We start from the raw sequence: 17,451 nt of genomic DNA on the forward strand, positions 1-17,451 counted from the left end.
TCTTTAAAAGAGAACTACAGTATTGTGATGTTATATGCTAGAATAGAAACAGGATATGGAAGCCGGTTAGATGATTTAGGACCAGTCCCGAGTCCTCGGAGAGGGGCAGCATACACATCCAATTAATAAATAAACTGTACACACTCAGCTCGAGCCTGAGAAATACAAAATTATATACAGTATTTATCATCTATCTAGGACTCAGGGCAGCTTACAGGATATAAAAAGAACATGAGCTACGGAAGCCTGCAGCTTTCTCTTTTCCTATCTCAATAGAATTGTCATATATTGTTTTATGTAATCTGTCTTGTGCAGTGGTATAATATTAAATGGGTTGTATTCAATAGATACTTCAATCCAGAAAATATGGATTCAATGGAATCCATCGGTTATGTGATTAGCCCTAATAATAAGTTCATACACTGTATAAGGCTTCAATATGATTTGTTTGCTTTAGCTTAGCATGTTTTGAGTATTATATCATATTCAACAGTGCCAGACTGAGCTATATTAACTCATATAGTTTGGCATGGATTTAATATACTGTGTAAGTTCCATATATTGTCACTTCATAGTTAGTATTGTTAGATCTAGCCCATACTATAGAAGAGAGAAAGATTAAGTCAAAATTTGCTGTGATAGATTCACAGATTTCAAGTGAGCTGAAAAAAGGCATATTAAAAATAAATACAGTATAAAACTATTGTCAAATCACCTGCTGCCTTTCTGGAAGTTTGTACAGTTATTCAAATATGAGGGAGAAAATTCTTAAGAGACTTAAGTAAAATTTATCCATTGTGACATTCATGAGAATTAGATTTTCACGCCTTCTCTTGCCATATGTTATACTGAGTAAAGAACCTCAAGTACAGTGAAACCAGCTGTCATATCCCAGAATATCTTCTGGCATTGATTTCAACAGTAACATGGATAAGAATCAATTCTTAATCACTTAAAAATCTGATAGGATAGACTAGGAATGAATGATGAAGTTATCAATCCTTTGCCCATATTTTCAGGATTGTCTTAAGTCTTATGTAGATGCTATTGAAGCATAAATGTGTGTTTCCTTTATAAACTTTCTTGAATGTTGATGTTTGGCGCTATTTATTTTTGATACCAGAACAAGATTTGATACAAAACAAGAACTTACATTCTGGGAGAATGGTACAAATAGAACCTATCTCTATATTGTATTTCTTCTCCCCCTTCCCTTTAAATCCTGTTCTAAAATTAAGCAGATCTCTGTTTATATGTCACAGAAAGTTCTTATCTAAATTCAACTTGATTCAGCAGGATGTTGCAAATTTACACTTGTGTGCTTACAACGAAAGTGTTTTACTTTCTATTTTAATTAATCTTTCCCAAGTTTGTGTTTGAATTGTTTCATGGAAGTAACAGATGTTAGAAAGAAATAGAAATACATATATTTCTATTTGTAGTAAACTAGGATAAAACCTCTGTATTTTTCATAATTGGAGAGAAGGAAGAATTTGTGCAGTTACAACAATTCCCATCCTTGCAGAATTCCTTCTCTGTAACTATGAAAGACAAGAGGAACCCTATTTTATCTGAACAATTTCAAATATGTGATCTGTGTAAAAACAAATAGACATTTATAGTTCCACAGAGATAGGAAATATTTATCAACCAGAAAATACTATGAATCATTAGTGTTTATCATCATTTCACTTTACTGCATTCCATTAAAATCCCATTTCTGATTTAAATCAAGATTATAATGTTCAAGAAAACAAATTCACATGTATCAGAATACAATATTAAAATACTAGCTAATAGTTCTAGTATATTTAAATTTATTTAATCTTTCAGAAATGTTCTTTTTTAAATTGACAGCACTATACTTTAATTATTTTTCTTCAAATTCTAATTTAAAGATTAAACCTTTCAGAAGAAACATACAGAGATGTTTAATATCAGCTTCTTATATTCTCTTCTTAACAGTATTGTTCCAGGGATGCAAAATTGCTTATATTTATATTTAAATACTGTAGATCTAAATAATAAATGCTGTGCCAGTAAGCTAAAAGAGGATATAAGATTTGGAGTGTTTTTCCTAACACTAAATATTAAGTTATTTTTTCTATATAGAGGACATTTTATTTTATCCTAATTATTTCAAAGCCAATATATATTATTCTGATCACATGGCTTTTAAGATTCCATAAAGCATATAATACAAAGCAATTATATCAAATATTAAATAAATATTAAAGTGAAAAGTAATGAAGTATTACCCACTTCTAATACCCATACTGTTAAAGAATAGTTTTGGTAGGATTATCAAACCCATTATTATCTTGGCATGATCCACCAAAATTGAAAGTTTAGAGAGGTAAACATTTTATTTTTGATAAAATAGACTTGCAATTTGTCAGAATTACTTTATCAATAAAGTAATTGTGAATGGACTGCATTAATTTTTTTTCTTTCATTGGCAGGAATTTCTTCAAATTGTTCTTACTCATAAAGTGGGAAAGAGAGTTTGGGATCTGGTTGGCTAGTTTGCAAATTCTCACTGCTTCCCAGAAACACATAGATCATCTCTCCATCCATCCATCCATCCCTCTATCTATCTACCTATCTATCTATCTACCTATCTATATCTTGTGTACTGACCAATTCTCAATAACCTGGATGGAGGCTCACAGTCAACCAATTACAATAAAATCAGTAAAGTTGGGAAGTGCAACAGATGAGAAAGATTGAAGTGAGAGGTCTTACTCTCCCTTGCCACCTAGTGAAGAGCCTGTTCTTCACGGCTTTTCTAAACAACATCTTTGGGAGAACGTCATCCCAGAAGGTGCACACTGCTACATAGTAGGCGTGCTTTCATATGACTCAACATTGTTTAATTGAAGGAACTCATAAAGATTTCAGTGGAGCAAGTAATCAGAATTGCTTCTTGTCCATTTTGTCAGTGGAAAAGGTTTTCTGGACCATTGATGAAAAAACTCCTGTCAGCTTTATTGGATGAGATCCATTGTCTTCTCTTGACTGCACTTTGTTACCCACTGATTTCTATTTACTTTCCTATCTCAACTATGTTATGCAAAATTGCAGTTTAAGATACTAATTCCAGCTATGGACTCTATATCATTTGCCGTAAGATGCCACACAATTATTTGTTACTACATATTTAAAAGTTAATTTTGATTTGTGGTTTTTGCTTTTTTTTAAAAGGGTATGCACAATACAGGAAACATTTTTCTGTTTCAAGCTTGGAACACAGCCTCTTCTGAAATGTTTTATTTTACTGTCTGAGTTGACAGCGTCCTATCAAAAACCAAACAAGAACTGGCTTAACTGTTCTATGAATCAAAACTTGGATGCCGTCCAGTGTTCTAGCTTACAAAATATGGGTGGGGAGAATCTTGTGCTCCTTAAATTATTTGCACACAGTTGCTACCCTCCTACCCAGTCTTGTCCAAGACAATTCCAAACAGAAAACAATGGAACCACAGGTTTTTTTTCATATAGAGATTATGTAAGGTTTTCAAAATTATTTAAACTATGGCTTGGTCAACCTTTCTTCAGCTGCTACCGTGTTTTCCTGAAAACAAGACATTGTCTTATATTAATTGTTGCTCCAAAAGTTGTGCTACGTCTTATTTTCGAGGGGTGCCTTATATTTCTCAAATAAGACAAATTCACAGGCAGAAAAGCTGACACCCCCAAAGAAAGTGTACCGTACGGTACACTAACTACGGTACGGTACGGTACACTGATTACGGTACGGTCCCTGTCAGTATGGCACCCACACACACAAACAACGGCACTTATATGGTACAACAGTATACTCCCGCTATTGCAGCTTCCGGCCACCAGAGGAACTACAGTCTACGCACTGTAGTGGAGACTGTAGTAGCGGTGAGACAGCAGCAGACTGTCTCTGCTGTACTGGACGGTACAAAGCGATGGAAGGGGCCAGCAAGGGACGCCACATTATTACGGTACTGCTATGAACAGCTTTGAATGGTACCGTATGTTTTTCCATCGTACCGTATGTAAACTTGACTTCGCCTTATTTTCGGGGGGGGGGCCTTATATTAGCAAATTCTGCAAAACCTCTGACATGCCTTACTTTCGGGGTACGTCTTATTTTCGGGGAAATAGGATAACTGATAGCAATCAGAATGGACTGCTTAACAATGTCAAGTAGAAATCTAGCTATATATATTTCTAACACAAAATGCTCAGGCAGCTGTTTTATTTACAAAATGTAATGTTTAGTACCCAAATTAAAGCTAAAAAGCAACAGGGCAAGCAGTTGGCCAAGTGATGAAAGAGCAAATCCTCTTCTGAACAGAAAATATGTTAGATCATGGCTCCCCTTCTTTATATACCCAAATCTGATGAACATTTATGGTGGTTGAAGAGAAACCCTCTATGGATGAATCAATGTCTTTAGTGGGAGGGGACCCAAATTTGAGATCCAGTTGTGCCTGTCTTGATGTTGTCTGTATTCTGCCAAAGAATGATTAAATCTGTCAACACTGATAATAGCATTTAGCATTTAGACTTATATACTGCTTTACAATGCTTTACAGCCCCCTCTAAGCTATTTACAGAGAGTAAGCATGTTGCCCCCAACAATCTGGATCCTCATTTTACTCATCTTGGAAGGATGAATCAATCTTGAGCCTACAGTGAATGAAGGAAAAATGCCTTTCAATGCCATAGCAAGTGTGCTACTTGGGCTGTGCCCTTACACAACAAAACAAGTGGGAATTCAGAAAGACAAAATCAGAAAATGACTTTCAGATTTTTAAAACTGGCTTCACTTCTGAATTCTCGGCTGTTCAAGTTTTTTACAGTTGTAGAACATAAAAATATAATTAATAATTAGCATTTCATATAGATGGCTGAGATTGTACCAAAAAAAAGGACACCCCAAAAGATTGAATGAAGCACTAGATTCTCGACTCATCCGGAATTTTTATTTACTTGCCAGAATAGGATGCAAAAGATTATTGAGAAATAATTTTGTCGGCCAGGTTCCAAGAGCCCTCCCAAATGGGGAAGCTGATATAGCAGAGGTAGTGTTTCATAGTGCTGCTTCCATTAATGCATTTTTCTAAATTACTTAAAAACAGTTTTCCTTTTATTTTGCCCAGTGTGTATTGCTTGCATCTAGTGACTTCCTGTTGGAAAGTATTTTGAGTTATTGGTGGTCATTTCTATGTTGCTCTTAATTGCTCTGCTCTTCTCTTCTTTAATCTCTCTGCTGATCAAAACTCTGTTTTTTTTCCTCCATGCTGCTCAAAAGGAGACAAACAGTTCAGAAGAGTCAGAATGTGATGACCTTGACCCCAACACTAGCATGGAGGTAGACCATGATCCTTTCTATCCTCCTCCTCTCAAACTCAGTAATAACTTCCCAAGAGAATTGTGTGCCTGTTTTGAAATAGTATCTATAAACTTTGGTGTCTCTACTCTAAACAAGGGGATGACTATAGTGTACTGTACTTTCAGGGCGGATTGCCTGTCCCAGACAGAAGATCTTAGACAACAAACCATTGCTCATTTAATTTTAACAATATCCTTCTACATCAGTGTGAGAACTGCATATAAGATACCAAATTGTCTGTCATTCCGGACATATTTGTTCTGTAAATGAATCTGGAACTTCCACTGTAAGCTAACACATCAGTATATTTTCTCAACTGTTATGAATACAGCAAGTTTGCTCTTTCTACTGATCCAACTTTGAATGGGACAGTCTGATATGCTAAATAATATGCAATGGGGAGCATCCATGAATTAGAATTTTGATCCAATAGATAAAGAGCCATGATAGTTCAGTATTTACAATAAGACCAGTAGCAATCAGAAGCGTTTGCTGTACTGATAAAATGCAACTGCTAACAGTAAATGTGTACTAAAGACAAAGGACGAAATTCCTATAAGAAGACATACATCAAGTAGTTAAAGCTTTCCTGGGAATCCCTGAGTTCTGGTACAAGATATTGAATGTGAAGTTTCTTAATCACTTAGAAGACTGTCCATTGTGAAAGATACTTTCCACTGAAAAATAATCTGGAGGACAGAAGGGAAAGGGGGGACATGATCGAAACATTTAAATATGTTAAAGGGTTAAGTCAGGTTGAGGAGGAAATGTTTTTAATAGAAAAGTGAACACAAAAACAAGGGGCCACAATCTGAGGTTGGGAGAAAGATCAGAAGCAACATGAGAAAATATTATTTTACTGAAGGAGTAGTAGATGCTTGGAACAAACTTCCAGCAGACATGGTTGGTAAATCCACAGTAACTGAATTTAAACATGCCCGGGATAAGCATCTATCCATCCTAAGATAAATACAGGAAATAGTATAAGGGCAGAATAAATGGACCATGAGGTCTTTTTCTGCCATCAATCTTCTATGTTTCTATGTTTCTAAATAGTTGAATAATAAGTAAACAATAACATTACAATATAAAAGCACATAGATTAAGACCTAGAAATGAGGGAAAACGGAAAAGGTCAGGCGTCTCCAATCTTGACAACTTTTAAGACTTGTAGACTTCAACTTTTTGAATTACCCCGTCAGCAGGGGTGGGCTACTTCCTGGATAGGGGGGAACACAGAGGGGTAGCAAAAATGGAGCTCCACCCCCAGCACCCAATTTGCACTGAAAGGTGTTGAAAGAAAATGCAGGGCATCCTGCATAAGCCATGCCCACAGTGTGGTAGTAAACATTTTTGTAGCCATTCACTGCCTGTCAGCCATCTTGGTTGAAGAATTCTGGGAGTTTACAAGTCTTAAAGTTCCCAAGTTGGATACCCCTGTTCTAGATGACAACACATCACTAAACAAGTCTGTTTTAGAAACAAAGCATCTGCCTGAGAGCTTAGAGATGAAGTGGGGGGGGGGGGGAGGAGGTAGAGTGCAATGACATAAAAAGTGCTTCTAATGTTCTCAAACCATTTGGAAAACATAAAAATATTAGACTTTCATAATTAGCATGTTTGGGATTCCTGTAGAGCATACAGGTAAAAAGATCTCATTTATATTTAATGGGGCTGTGCAAATCCTTCCAAATAGATAGAGTGGTACCTCTACTTACGAACTTAATTCATTCCGTGACCAGGTTCTTAAGTGAAAAAGTTTGTAAGAAGAAGCAAGTTTTCCCATAGGAATCAATGTAAAAGCAAATAATGTGTGCGATTCGGGAAACTACAGAGAGGGTGAAGGCCATGTTTCCTCCCAGGAGATTCCTAGAGAGGCCCCACAAAGGCTTCTCCCCAACTTTTCCGGCCCTGTTTCCTCCCAGGAGATTCCTAGAGAGGCCCACAGAGGCTTCTCCCCACCTTTTCCGGCCCTGTTTCCTCCCAGGAGATTCCTAGAGAGGCCCACAGAGGCTTCTCCCCACCTTTTCCGGCCCTGTTTCCTCCCAGGAGATTCCTAGAGAGGCCCCACAGAGGCTTCTCCCTGCCTGTTCTGGTTACATTTTCAGCGGCTCTGGTTTGTAAGTGGAAAATGGTTCTTGAGCAGAGGCAAAAAAATCTTTAACACCCAGTTCTTATCTAGAAAAGTTCGTAAGTAGGGGCGTTCTTAGGTAGAGGTACCATTGTACTTCACAATGCTTGGGTATATGTACAAAACATTTATTCATATCCACAAAGTCCAGTAATAATATAACTACTTCACTGATCTGAAGAATGGTGCTTTTCTCATATTCTTTTGCATTGAAGAAGACTTCTTTCTAACAATGTGCATAGTCCTAATATTTAATATATTAGAACGCCTAAAATCTGCATTCCTTTCCCAATTCATAAATAAAAGCTAGACTTGTGGTGACACATAGTCTGCACTTAAGTCCTACACCCCCATTTCCTTAACTGTGTTGACTTTTGGCTGAGCAGTGCTATTGCTGATATCAGAGTACTTGCTGTGCCTTGCAATTATAGTTTATTTTCAAAGTCTTTCAATAGAATATCCATTGCTGCTTCTTTGCCCATTTATTCATGTAAGTTTGAAGCTAATGGACAAAGAAGAAGAAAAAGCAATAATCTTTGTTTGGATGAGGCAAGGGAGAGGATTTAAAATGCGGCTCTTCGAGTGTTATAGGAGTAGTAAACTCTATATGAGCGCAAATAGAAATTTCTCCATGTAATTTTCTTACATTGTCCTCATGAAAATAGAGCAAATCCCTCACTACCAATTTGTTTCTTGGCAAAGAGACCTCTTCTGTGGCCATTATATATTTGTGCTATTCACCTTGCCTCAAAACACTGTTATTACCTAATTCTTCCATGAAGCTCACTCCATTTTATTCCTCTATATCTAAGCGTTAAGTTAGTAGTGCTGTAGTGTTCCCCAGCTAATTGTTTATGTATACATAAAACAGTGAGTATACATAAAACAGAAGCTACCGTATTTTTCAGAGTATAAGACGCGCCTTAGTTTTGGGGGAGGAAAATAGGGAAAAGAATCTGCTTACCAGATATTCATCTTGCTAGCATCTTTAGTGTGGTCAATTTCAGCACATTATTTTATCTCCTGGTTAGGGCTTTTAAAAAAAAATTATTTGGAGAGAGTAACAATGAAAGAGCTTGCAAGCCAGTAAGAGCTGGGAATATTGTTAGCACCTGGTTAGAGATGGAAAGAAACATTTGGAGCAAGTGAGAGCAATGAAAAAACCCTGCAAAGACTTAGGGCTTGGAAAATATTCCTCACAGAGAGTAACAATGAAAGATCTTGCAAGCCGTTAAGAGCTGGGAACATTGTTAGCACCTGGTTAGGACTGAAAAGAACCATTCGGAGCAAGTAGAATAATAAAAAAACCTACAAAGACAGAGTTTGGAAAACATTATTTACAGAGAGTAACAGTGAAAGAGCTTGCAAGCAGGTAAGAGCTGGGAATATTGTTAGCACCTGGTTAGGGATGGAAAGAAATATTTGGAGCAAGTGAGAGCAATGAAAAAAACCTGCAAAGACTTAGGGCTTGGAAAACATTCTTAGCAGAGAGCAACAATGAAAGATCTTGCAAGCCGGTAAGAGATGGAAACATTGTTAGCACCTGGTTAGGACTGAAAAGAACCATTCAGAGCAAATAGAATAATAAAAAACCCTACAAAGACAGAGTTTGGAAAACATTATTTACAGAGAGTAACAGTGAAAGAGCTTGCAAGCAGGTAAGAGCTTGGAATATTGTTAGCACCTGGTTAGGGATGGAAAGAAACATTTGGAGCAAGTGACAGCAATGAAAAATACCTGCAAAGACAGGGCTTGGAAAACATCCTTAGCAGAGAGTAATAATGAAAGGGCTTGCAAGCAGTAAGAGCTGGGAACATCATTAGCACCTGGTTAGGGCTGCAAGGAAACATACTTGGAGCAAGTTAGAGTAATTGGGGGGAAAAACTCTGCCAAGACTTAGATCTTGGAAACTATTATTCGCAGACAGTAACAATGAAAGAACCTGCAAGATAAGAGCTGGGAAGATTGTTAGCACCTAGTTAGGGCTGGGGGAAAAAAAGCTGCATTCAAAGTATAAGATGCACCTGAATTTTCAGCATCTTTTAGGGAAGAAAAAGGTGCAGCTCATACTCTGAAAAATACAGTATGTTTTGCGCTAAATCTGGAATATGCCCATTCACCAGTTGGTTGCTACCAATACAGTACAGTTCTACGAACCCCTAGCAGTGGAGGCGGGAGGTGAATTGGTAGCGATGGGATTTAGAACCCATCACTGTGCCCATTATGTTGCAGAAATTCAGCCCTTAAAAACCGACATGGTGATGACCTCGCACATACTATCCCAGATGCCTAAGAACAGATATTTTGAGATCCGCTCAGTTGCAATTCTAGATAAATATAAGTTTTGCAAGATTATTTCCTAACTTGGATTGGAGTCCCAGATCATTTTCCTATCAAGAATGACCTTTTTCAACCATTGTTTGCCCCTGAAAGTGCTATTTGTAGTAAAAGAGAGCAAAGAACGGTTGGTCTCAGGCAAGACCAACTAAAAATATATTGTTGATCCTCACTGAATCTATCCAGTGAGGATCTATCCTATCCTATTCAGTGAATATATTCAATCCACTAGATCAGCGGTTCTCAACTTGGGGGTCGGGACCCTTTTGGGGGTCGAGTGACCTTTTCATAGGGGTTGCCAAAGACCATGGGAAAAGACAAATTTCCTATGGTGTTAGGAACTAAAGCTTGTATTCTGGCACATATTTTCACAATCCAGCCAATCAGGCGTTTACAGGATGTCCCTCTGACTTTCCTGCCAATCAGCTTAAAACTCTGTTGAGAATTGGCACTAGACTTATGGTTGGGGGTCACCACAAACAACATGAGAAACTGTATTAAGGGGGCGTGGCATTAGAAAAGTTGAGAACCGCTGCATTTGATTGTCATGGTGGGAAAGACAGAATTATTTCATCTCCCGCCAAAGGTGCTTGTCTTGCTATTAACAACTTTCCCAAGTTAAAGCAAATTCGTATAGTTCTTTTTCCTGCTAAGTTTTTGTTTTTCTACAGTTTTGCACAATATTGCATTATTTCATTAGTATTCCACAATGGTTTAGCTTTTCCCTCCTCCTTAACTTTCCCAGATTTAGTCCCCATAAACTTTTAGGAGTAGCTGTTGTTGGGTTTTTTTGCAAAGAAAATGATTTATAAACTACATTCTGATCCTTCAATGTGTGCTTCCGTTTTGCAGCGTTGATAAATCAAAATTAAAGGCTGCTACTTAATTACCTCCTGCGCTAAGGTTCCCAGTGCTCTTGCATTCCTTTGAAACCTGTAAGACCTGTTTCTAAGTCTGCAGATACATGTTCCGTACTGGTGTTTGCATGCTTCAGCCTGAATTGTGCTTGTCAAAAACCATTAAAAGGAATGGCAATATGAAAGAAAGGCAATCAATTTAAGGTGCTCAGAATCCAAAAATATTCAAGATTGGGTGCATTTGAGCCTTCAGATACTCAGCATCATTGGTGGATCAAAAACCATTCAATTTTATTCAGTTTGATATGTGGGGAGAAAAATAAAACAAATTTCCTGGATAAGTGGAAGAGATGGCCTGGAGAAAAGAGATAGCTAACTTCAGTCTGAAGACCATGTCTAAGCCTTGTTTGTTTGTGGCTCTCCAAGGCCCTAAGGCAAATAAAGCTAAAAATTTCAACGGTGTCATAATAACCAGGACTTACCATGTTTTGGAACCGTTAAAAGAATACTTATTACCATCTGGAGAGATGGAGATGGGGCTACCATCAGGTTATTTATAACCTAAATTGGGGGAAATGATCAAGATTGGGAAGATATCATACCCACTAGGACTGCCATTTATCTTTTCTTCACCCCATCACCGATATTTTCCATGGCAGAAATACCACAATTAAGTTCTTCCTTTGGTCATCAAAATTTCATTTTTAGATAAATCTTTGGAATGTGACCTTTTTAATCAAAGTGGGCAACATATTTGCCACCAGAATTGATATTTTACTGTAATCGTTTTAGCCATGGTAAGTTTAACACTGAGATCCCAGAGGAAGCAAAGCTGAAATTTCCAAGGTTGTTGGGTAGCTGTTATTTTTTTCAAAATATGTGAGTAACTGTTCACACATGCAGTTAAAGGACAGGTAAACCGATCTTACTGTTTGCCTTTTTAAAAGCAGTTTAACAACTCTTAAAAAGTGTAAGAACTGTAAATGGCCCATCGTCATAATTTGCCCACCCTTTCTTAATTGTGATGATTAATAATTACCTAACAGTACCAAATAGGGCTGCCTATTAATCTTGAATCAACAAGGCAGATAACTTCCAGCTGGATAAGCCTTAATTGAAACAGTGACATCGTCAAATAAAATAAATTTTTATTGGACTGCTGTAACAGTTTAACCATTATTCCAGATGCCTTGGCACATATATGCCCTCTGCTGCCGAAAGAAATTTAATGTCTAGCCTAGGGTTTAAATGCATTTGCTACAATATTAATATTGGTACAGTTCTATACAAATTTACTCCTAATTAGGCTGGATTGTTTCCAGTTGATCTTATTAGCTTTGATATTGGATAAAGATACTTCATCAAGGATTTAATTTAAAAAGCTAAAATGAAATGTTGAAATGTGTTAACTGTAAATCTCAAATACATTTATGGCCAGGGCTTTTTCTATCACAGGTTTCTCTCTCTCTCTTTTTTTTCCCAACTCAGTATGATATTTTTGATAAATCCAAATTCCTTGTATGTCTTTAGGCTTTTTAGTTCTCACAAAGAGTTTATGAATAGGAACACAAAGCATGAGAATAGTTCATACTTTAAAAATACTATTTAGAATTTAATGGATTTTGCCTAAAGGTCCTCAGGTGCAAAATAATTAAAAGTCCTATTCTAGTGGGTAAGATTGAATTTTTGCCAATCAGGTATACTAAATTTTACCGTTGGGTTTGTCCTGATAGTAACTACAAAGTACAAATACCAAAAATTTACTTCATTTTGTACTGGTTGAATTACCAACTGACTTTGCAAATTATCATGTATCTGATGGTGCTGTAGAATGACCCATGAAATAATCAGGCCTGGAGAGATTTTGAAACAACCAGTTTATTCAAAACCACTATAGTACCTGTGGTTTCCAAACTAAAGATGACCAGGCTCCACTTATTATTTTAATCTAAAACACTTAAGTACAATTACTGAAGAGGACTGGACTGTTTTGCTTAACCTGTTATTTTAACAAGGTGATTCAACCCCACCACCACTCCCCAAAAGCCAAAAACAAGATGGCGACTGCATGCACAATGCATGCACAAAAGAAAGGATTACAGTGTTCCCTCGATTTTCGCGGGTTCAAACTTCACGAATAGCCTATACCACGGTTTTTCAAAAAATATTAATTAAAAAATACTTCACGGGGTTTTTTTCTATACCACGGTTTTTCCTCCCCAATGACATCATACGTCATCGCCAAACTAATAATTTTTTGCAAATAAATAACAACAAATAATTATTATTGTTAATAATTATGTTTATAAATATCAGGATCACTAAGTGTCTTATTCAACGGTGAGTACCAGTAATAATGATGAGTAAATGATTGTTAAGGGAATGAGAAATGGTAATTTAGGGTTTTAAAGTGTTAAGGGAAGGCTTGTGATACTGTCCATAGCCAAAAATGGTGTATTTACTTTCGCATCTCTACTTTGCGGAAATTCGACTTTCGCGGGCGGTCTCGGAACGCATCCCCCGCGAAAATCCAGGGAACAATGTATATGTAGTGGTAAATATGACCAGATAACAATTACCTTTGCAACACTTCAGAACTGACTCCAAAGAGGTTCTTTAGCATGATCTCTGCAAAAATCACATCTGGTTTAAAGCTGCAGACAGCAAAAAAGTAAAAAAAAAACATGGTGACCACATGCACAGTGCCAGAAACTCGTCTTCCATGCATGCACAGAAGAAAAAACCTGGGGAGGGGGAATTTGTAAAAAGCAATAATCAAAAAAATATCCCCTCCCCAAAAAGCCAAAAACGGGATGCAAGGTGCATGCACAGGAGAAAATAATGAGGGGAAATTTTAAAAAATAAAAAAATCCCCCCTCCCTCAAAAGCCAAAAATAAGATGGCGACCACATGCACAGTGCTGGAAACTTGTCTTCGCATTTGCAGGAGAAGAAAAAAAATGGAAAAAAATAAATTTAAAAATGTCCCCCCAAAAAGCCAAAATCAAGATGACGAACGCATGCACAGGGGCAGAAACTCGGCTTCTGTGCATGTGCAGAAGAAAAATACTGAAAAAAAATCATCCCCCCAAAAAATTTCTAAAAAAAAATATCAAAAAGAAAGATGGCGGCACCCACAAACAGACACTGACCGAACCAGTTCCATGATGTCATTGTGATGTCAACAATGGGTCACTACCAGTTCGGACGAACCGGTCTGAACTGGGAGGAACCCATTTCTGATCCAGTCAGAGCTGAGGAAGCTTCTTGGATGAGAAGCGAACCATCTTCAAAGAAAAACTGCAGTTGCCTCTTGAAAAAGCATCTTTAGAACTCCAATAGCTACAGGAATTATCTGATTCCCAACCACTCATGAAGATAGTCTGCTGATCATGAGAAGTGAATGAGAGGAAAGAAAAAAGATTTTGGGCAATAAATCTACAGTTCAGCAAACAAACACATTCATGACTGCTAGCTCATTTCTGCTCTTTTTAAAATCTTTTCAAGTTCTGGCCAATTGAAAGATCCACCAATCTTGATGTTGAAATCAGAAGGAGCTGTTACAATAAACATAGTATTCAGAATAAGACTTCTCAGGATATACTTTCAGTATTTTAAAAACTTACTCATATCTCGCTGAGAACATTTTCTTTTTACAATAATCAATTAAATAAACCTTTTCTATTTCTTGTGTGTGTGTGTACCTATGTATATATTTTTCAGATCATCAACCCAAATTTCATCCAAGAAGGTGAGTTAAAGACATGTGCTTGTTCAAGTCTTTATTTTTCCATGTTTAAAAAATGAAAAGAGAAATATAATTTCCCCAAACATACCCTGGAGAATTTTGTCTCAGTAATGACCGGCATGGTACCAAGTACATTCTTACTATGGTCCCAAAGAATATATAGAACAACCAATTAAACTGGCTATGCTTTCCCTACAATATAATTTAAAGTACAATATATGAATTGCTAAAATCTGCAAACTATAGGATGGCAGAAAACAGATCCAGAAAACTGTGCCCAAAATTTTTCAGCCCACATTTAATAGTTTGAATTATAATTCATTTTATTTAATTTATTTTAGCTAAACAGTTTTCTAATTACTATGAGGTTCTTTTTCGCGTTGTTTTGCATGACATTTATACAAACTTGCTATCTGCCCTTAATATTGTTATTGATTAAATTAATTTATACCTGCCTTTTCATTAAAATATAAATACCCAGGCTGCTTACACCTTTTAAAACAAGAAAACCAGGAATCTAGAAATGCCAAAGATAAAAACCAAATTTGGAAAATGTATCCCATAATTCTATTTCGACATCAGTGAAAGACTTGTGTAGCAAATAGTGAATTTTTTTGAAACTTCGGGCAAAGTTCGGGGTCGCGTTCGGTGTTCAGAGGTTTGACGTCACCGGCAGGTTGCTAAGGACGCCAAGGTGATCACTTCCTGGATTCCATGGAATCCAGGAAGTGATCACCTTGGTGTCCTTAGCAACCTGCTGGTGATATCAAGGCTCTGCCCCCGGAATCTCTTCGTGGGAGGGATTCCCCAGCTCCTTCAAAGGGAGGTCTTCACGTAAAAATAAACATTGTTATTTTTATAAAAAAGGACGCCGCAGCGGCACTGCAAGCAAAGGGCAGTCCTTTCACGTAAAAATAAACTGTGGAAGTCTTTGAGGCCATCTCTTTTCCCCATTTCTGAAAACATGCCTCAGAAATGAGAAGAAAGATAAATATTTTTCCTATTTTCACTTTTGATGGAGCAGGAATTTTCTTGGACCAAAAAACACAACTCCTTGCTTGACAGCTGTTTCAGCATTTCGGAGTCTTTGGATAGGGGCAGCATACAAGTCTAATAAATTATTATTATTATTATTATTATTATTATTATTATTATTATTATTATTATTTCAAACGAAATCATTGATGTCTCTTGTTAATTTGATATGTCTCTCTGGCATTTACTACAGTTGCTCCTGAGTTTCTCGTGCCCTTAGTGGATATCACCTGCTTGCTTGGAGATACCGTAATGTTGCAGTGCAAAGTCTGTGGGCGGCCAAAACCAACCATCACCTGGAAAGGACCGGATCAAAACATGCTTGACAATGACAACAGCACTGCTGCTGTTACAGTGACCTCCTGGTATGTTCAATCTTTATGTTCAGGATTCTGCTGAAACAATAAATGAATTATGGTGGCTATTGAATATAGCAAGATACTCAATATAGCAAATCTGTATAATCGGGGGGGGGGGGCTGCTAGCTGGAACGCTAAATTGGGCTCACCATCGCAGCTCGTGAGTGCTTGCGGAGCCAGTGCGATTTTGCTTCTGCACCTGTGGTGGTAGCAAAATCGCGCATGGAGCCACAGGTGCGCCCGTGTTTCAGCACAGTGCTTTTGCTTCCCTGCATGCCGAAACATGGACACACCTGCGGCTCCACATGTGATTTTGCTATCTCCACAGATGCAGAAGCAAAATCGCACTAGCCCCACAAGCACAGCGAGCCCAATTTAGCATTACGGCTGGAGCCCACCCCTGTGTATAATTGTAATTAATAAAGAAAGTTAATTTCATAAACCGTATATAGTCCAAGGAAAAGGGTGGCAAAAAAATTTAATAAATAAATAATAAATAATTAAAAAACCGTTCTGATTTTCAGACTGAAATCAGATAGTCATTCAGATAGTCATTCATCTCATTTATCCTAGAAATAAAAGCCCATATTTATTTTCATAATGTACTGTATTTCATTAAAATACAAAGAGCATTTATTTGTTAAAAGACGCGTTAATCAACTTCTCGATCAAACTGTACAATTTGCAGGGCTGGGCTGCTGGGGGTGTGCAGGGGTTCGAGAGAACATCTAGCTAAGATTCTGTGCAGTGCAGAGAACCCCCAAATCCCACTACTGGCTGGCGCCGCTCACCCTGGCCCTCCCAGGAGTGCCCACATGGCCTGTTTTGAATGCAGGTAAGACCCACGCAGAGGCTCAAGGAGGGTGAAAAATTGTCCTACCGAACATTCGGAAAGGCCAGAAACAGGTTGTTTCCTACCTCCAGAGAGGCCCCAGAGCCTGGGGCGGCTGCATTCACTCTGGAAGCTCAAAGAAAGCTTTTGGAACCCAGGAGAAGCAAAAATGACCCTCCTGTTATAATGCAGGAGGCCAACTAGGCCACGCCCACCATGGCCACATCCACACAGCAACCGGGCAGAGAACTCCTTGCTAAAAATTTTGAGGCCCACCCCTGATAATAAATCATAATAAGTGCATTTTTCCTTCTACGAATGTACAGGAAGCAAAATTTCGCGAGGGGATGCACACTCATGAGAGATTTCGGTTATTTTTTTGCTTCTGCGCATGCATGGAAGCAAAAAAACTGCCAAAATCTCACACATTCCCTCACAAGATTTTGCTTCCTGCGCATGTCTCTGGAGAGGGGCGGCATACAAATCCAATAAATAAATAAATAAATGTACAGAAGCAAAAATACACTGGGGCGCGCACATGCAGGAGATGGGAATCCGCCTTTGGTGTATGTCCTGTATCAAGAAGAATTCAAGGACATTTTTACACTTTATTCAAAGAAAAGTCCAAATCAGAATTGATTTGATCCATATAGCTTCCTGAAAATATGATACAGTATATATCTTTTTACTTACTTACTTACTTACTTACTTACTTACTTACTTACTTACTTACTTACTTACTTACTTACTTACTTACTTACTTACTTACTTACTGTTTTGCC

The 17,451-nt window shown here is 37.5% G+C and overlaps 1 protein-coding gene across 1 annotated transcript in view; it reads left to right on the top strand.

Annotated features, from left to right (window-relative positions):
* LOC139155638 (kalirin) overlaps window positions 1–17,451 on the top strand; it is a 292,637-nt gene that overhangs the window by 247,019 nt on the left and 28,167 nt on the right. Inside the window, exons 45-47 of the mRNA XM_070730921.1 lie at window positions 5,291–5,350; window positions 14,419–14,446; window positions 15,672–15,843. Coding sequence (XP_070587022.1) covers window positions 5,291–5,350; window positions 14,419–14,446; window positions 15,672–15,843 — 260 coding nt within the window. The remainder of the gene's footprint in view (window positions 1–5,290; window positions 5,351–14,418; window positions 14,447–15,671; window positions 15,844–17,451) is intronic.

Source organism: Erythrolamprus reginae, chromosome 1 (genome assembly GCF_031021105.1).
Source record: "Erythrolamprus reginae isolate rEryReg1 chromosome 1, rEryReg1.hap1, whole genome shotgun sequence".
Taxonomy (NCBI): domain Eukaryota; kingdom Metazoa; phylum Chordata; class Lepidosauria; order Squamata; family Dipsadidae; genus Erythrolamprus; species Erythrolamprus reginae.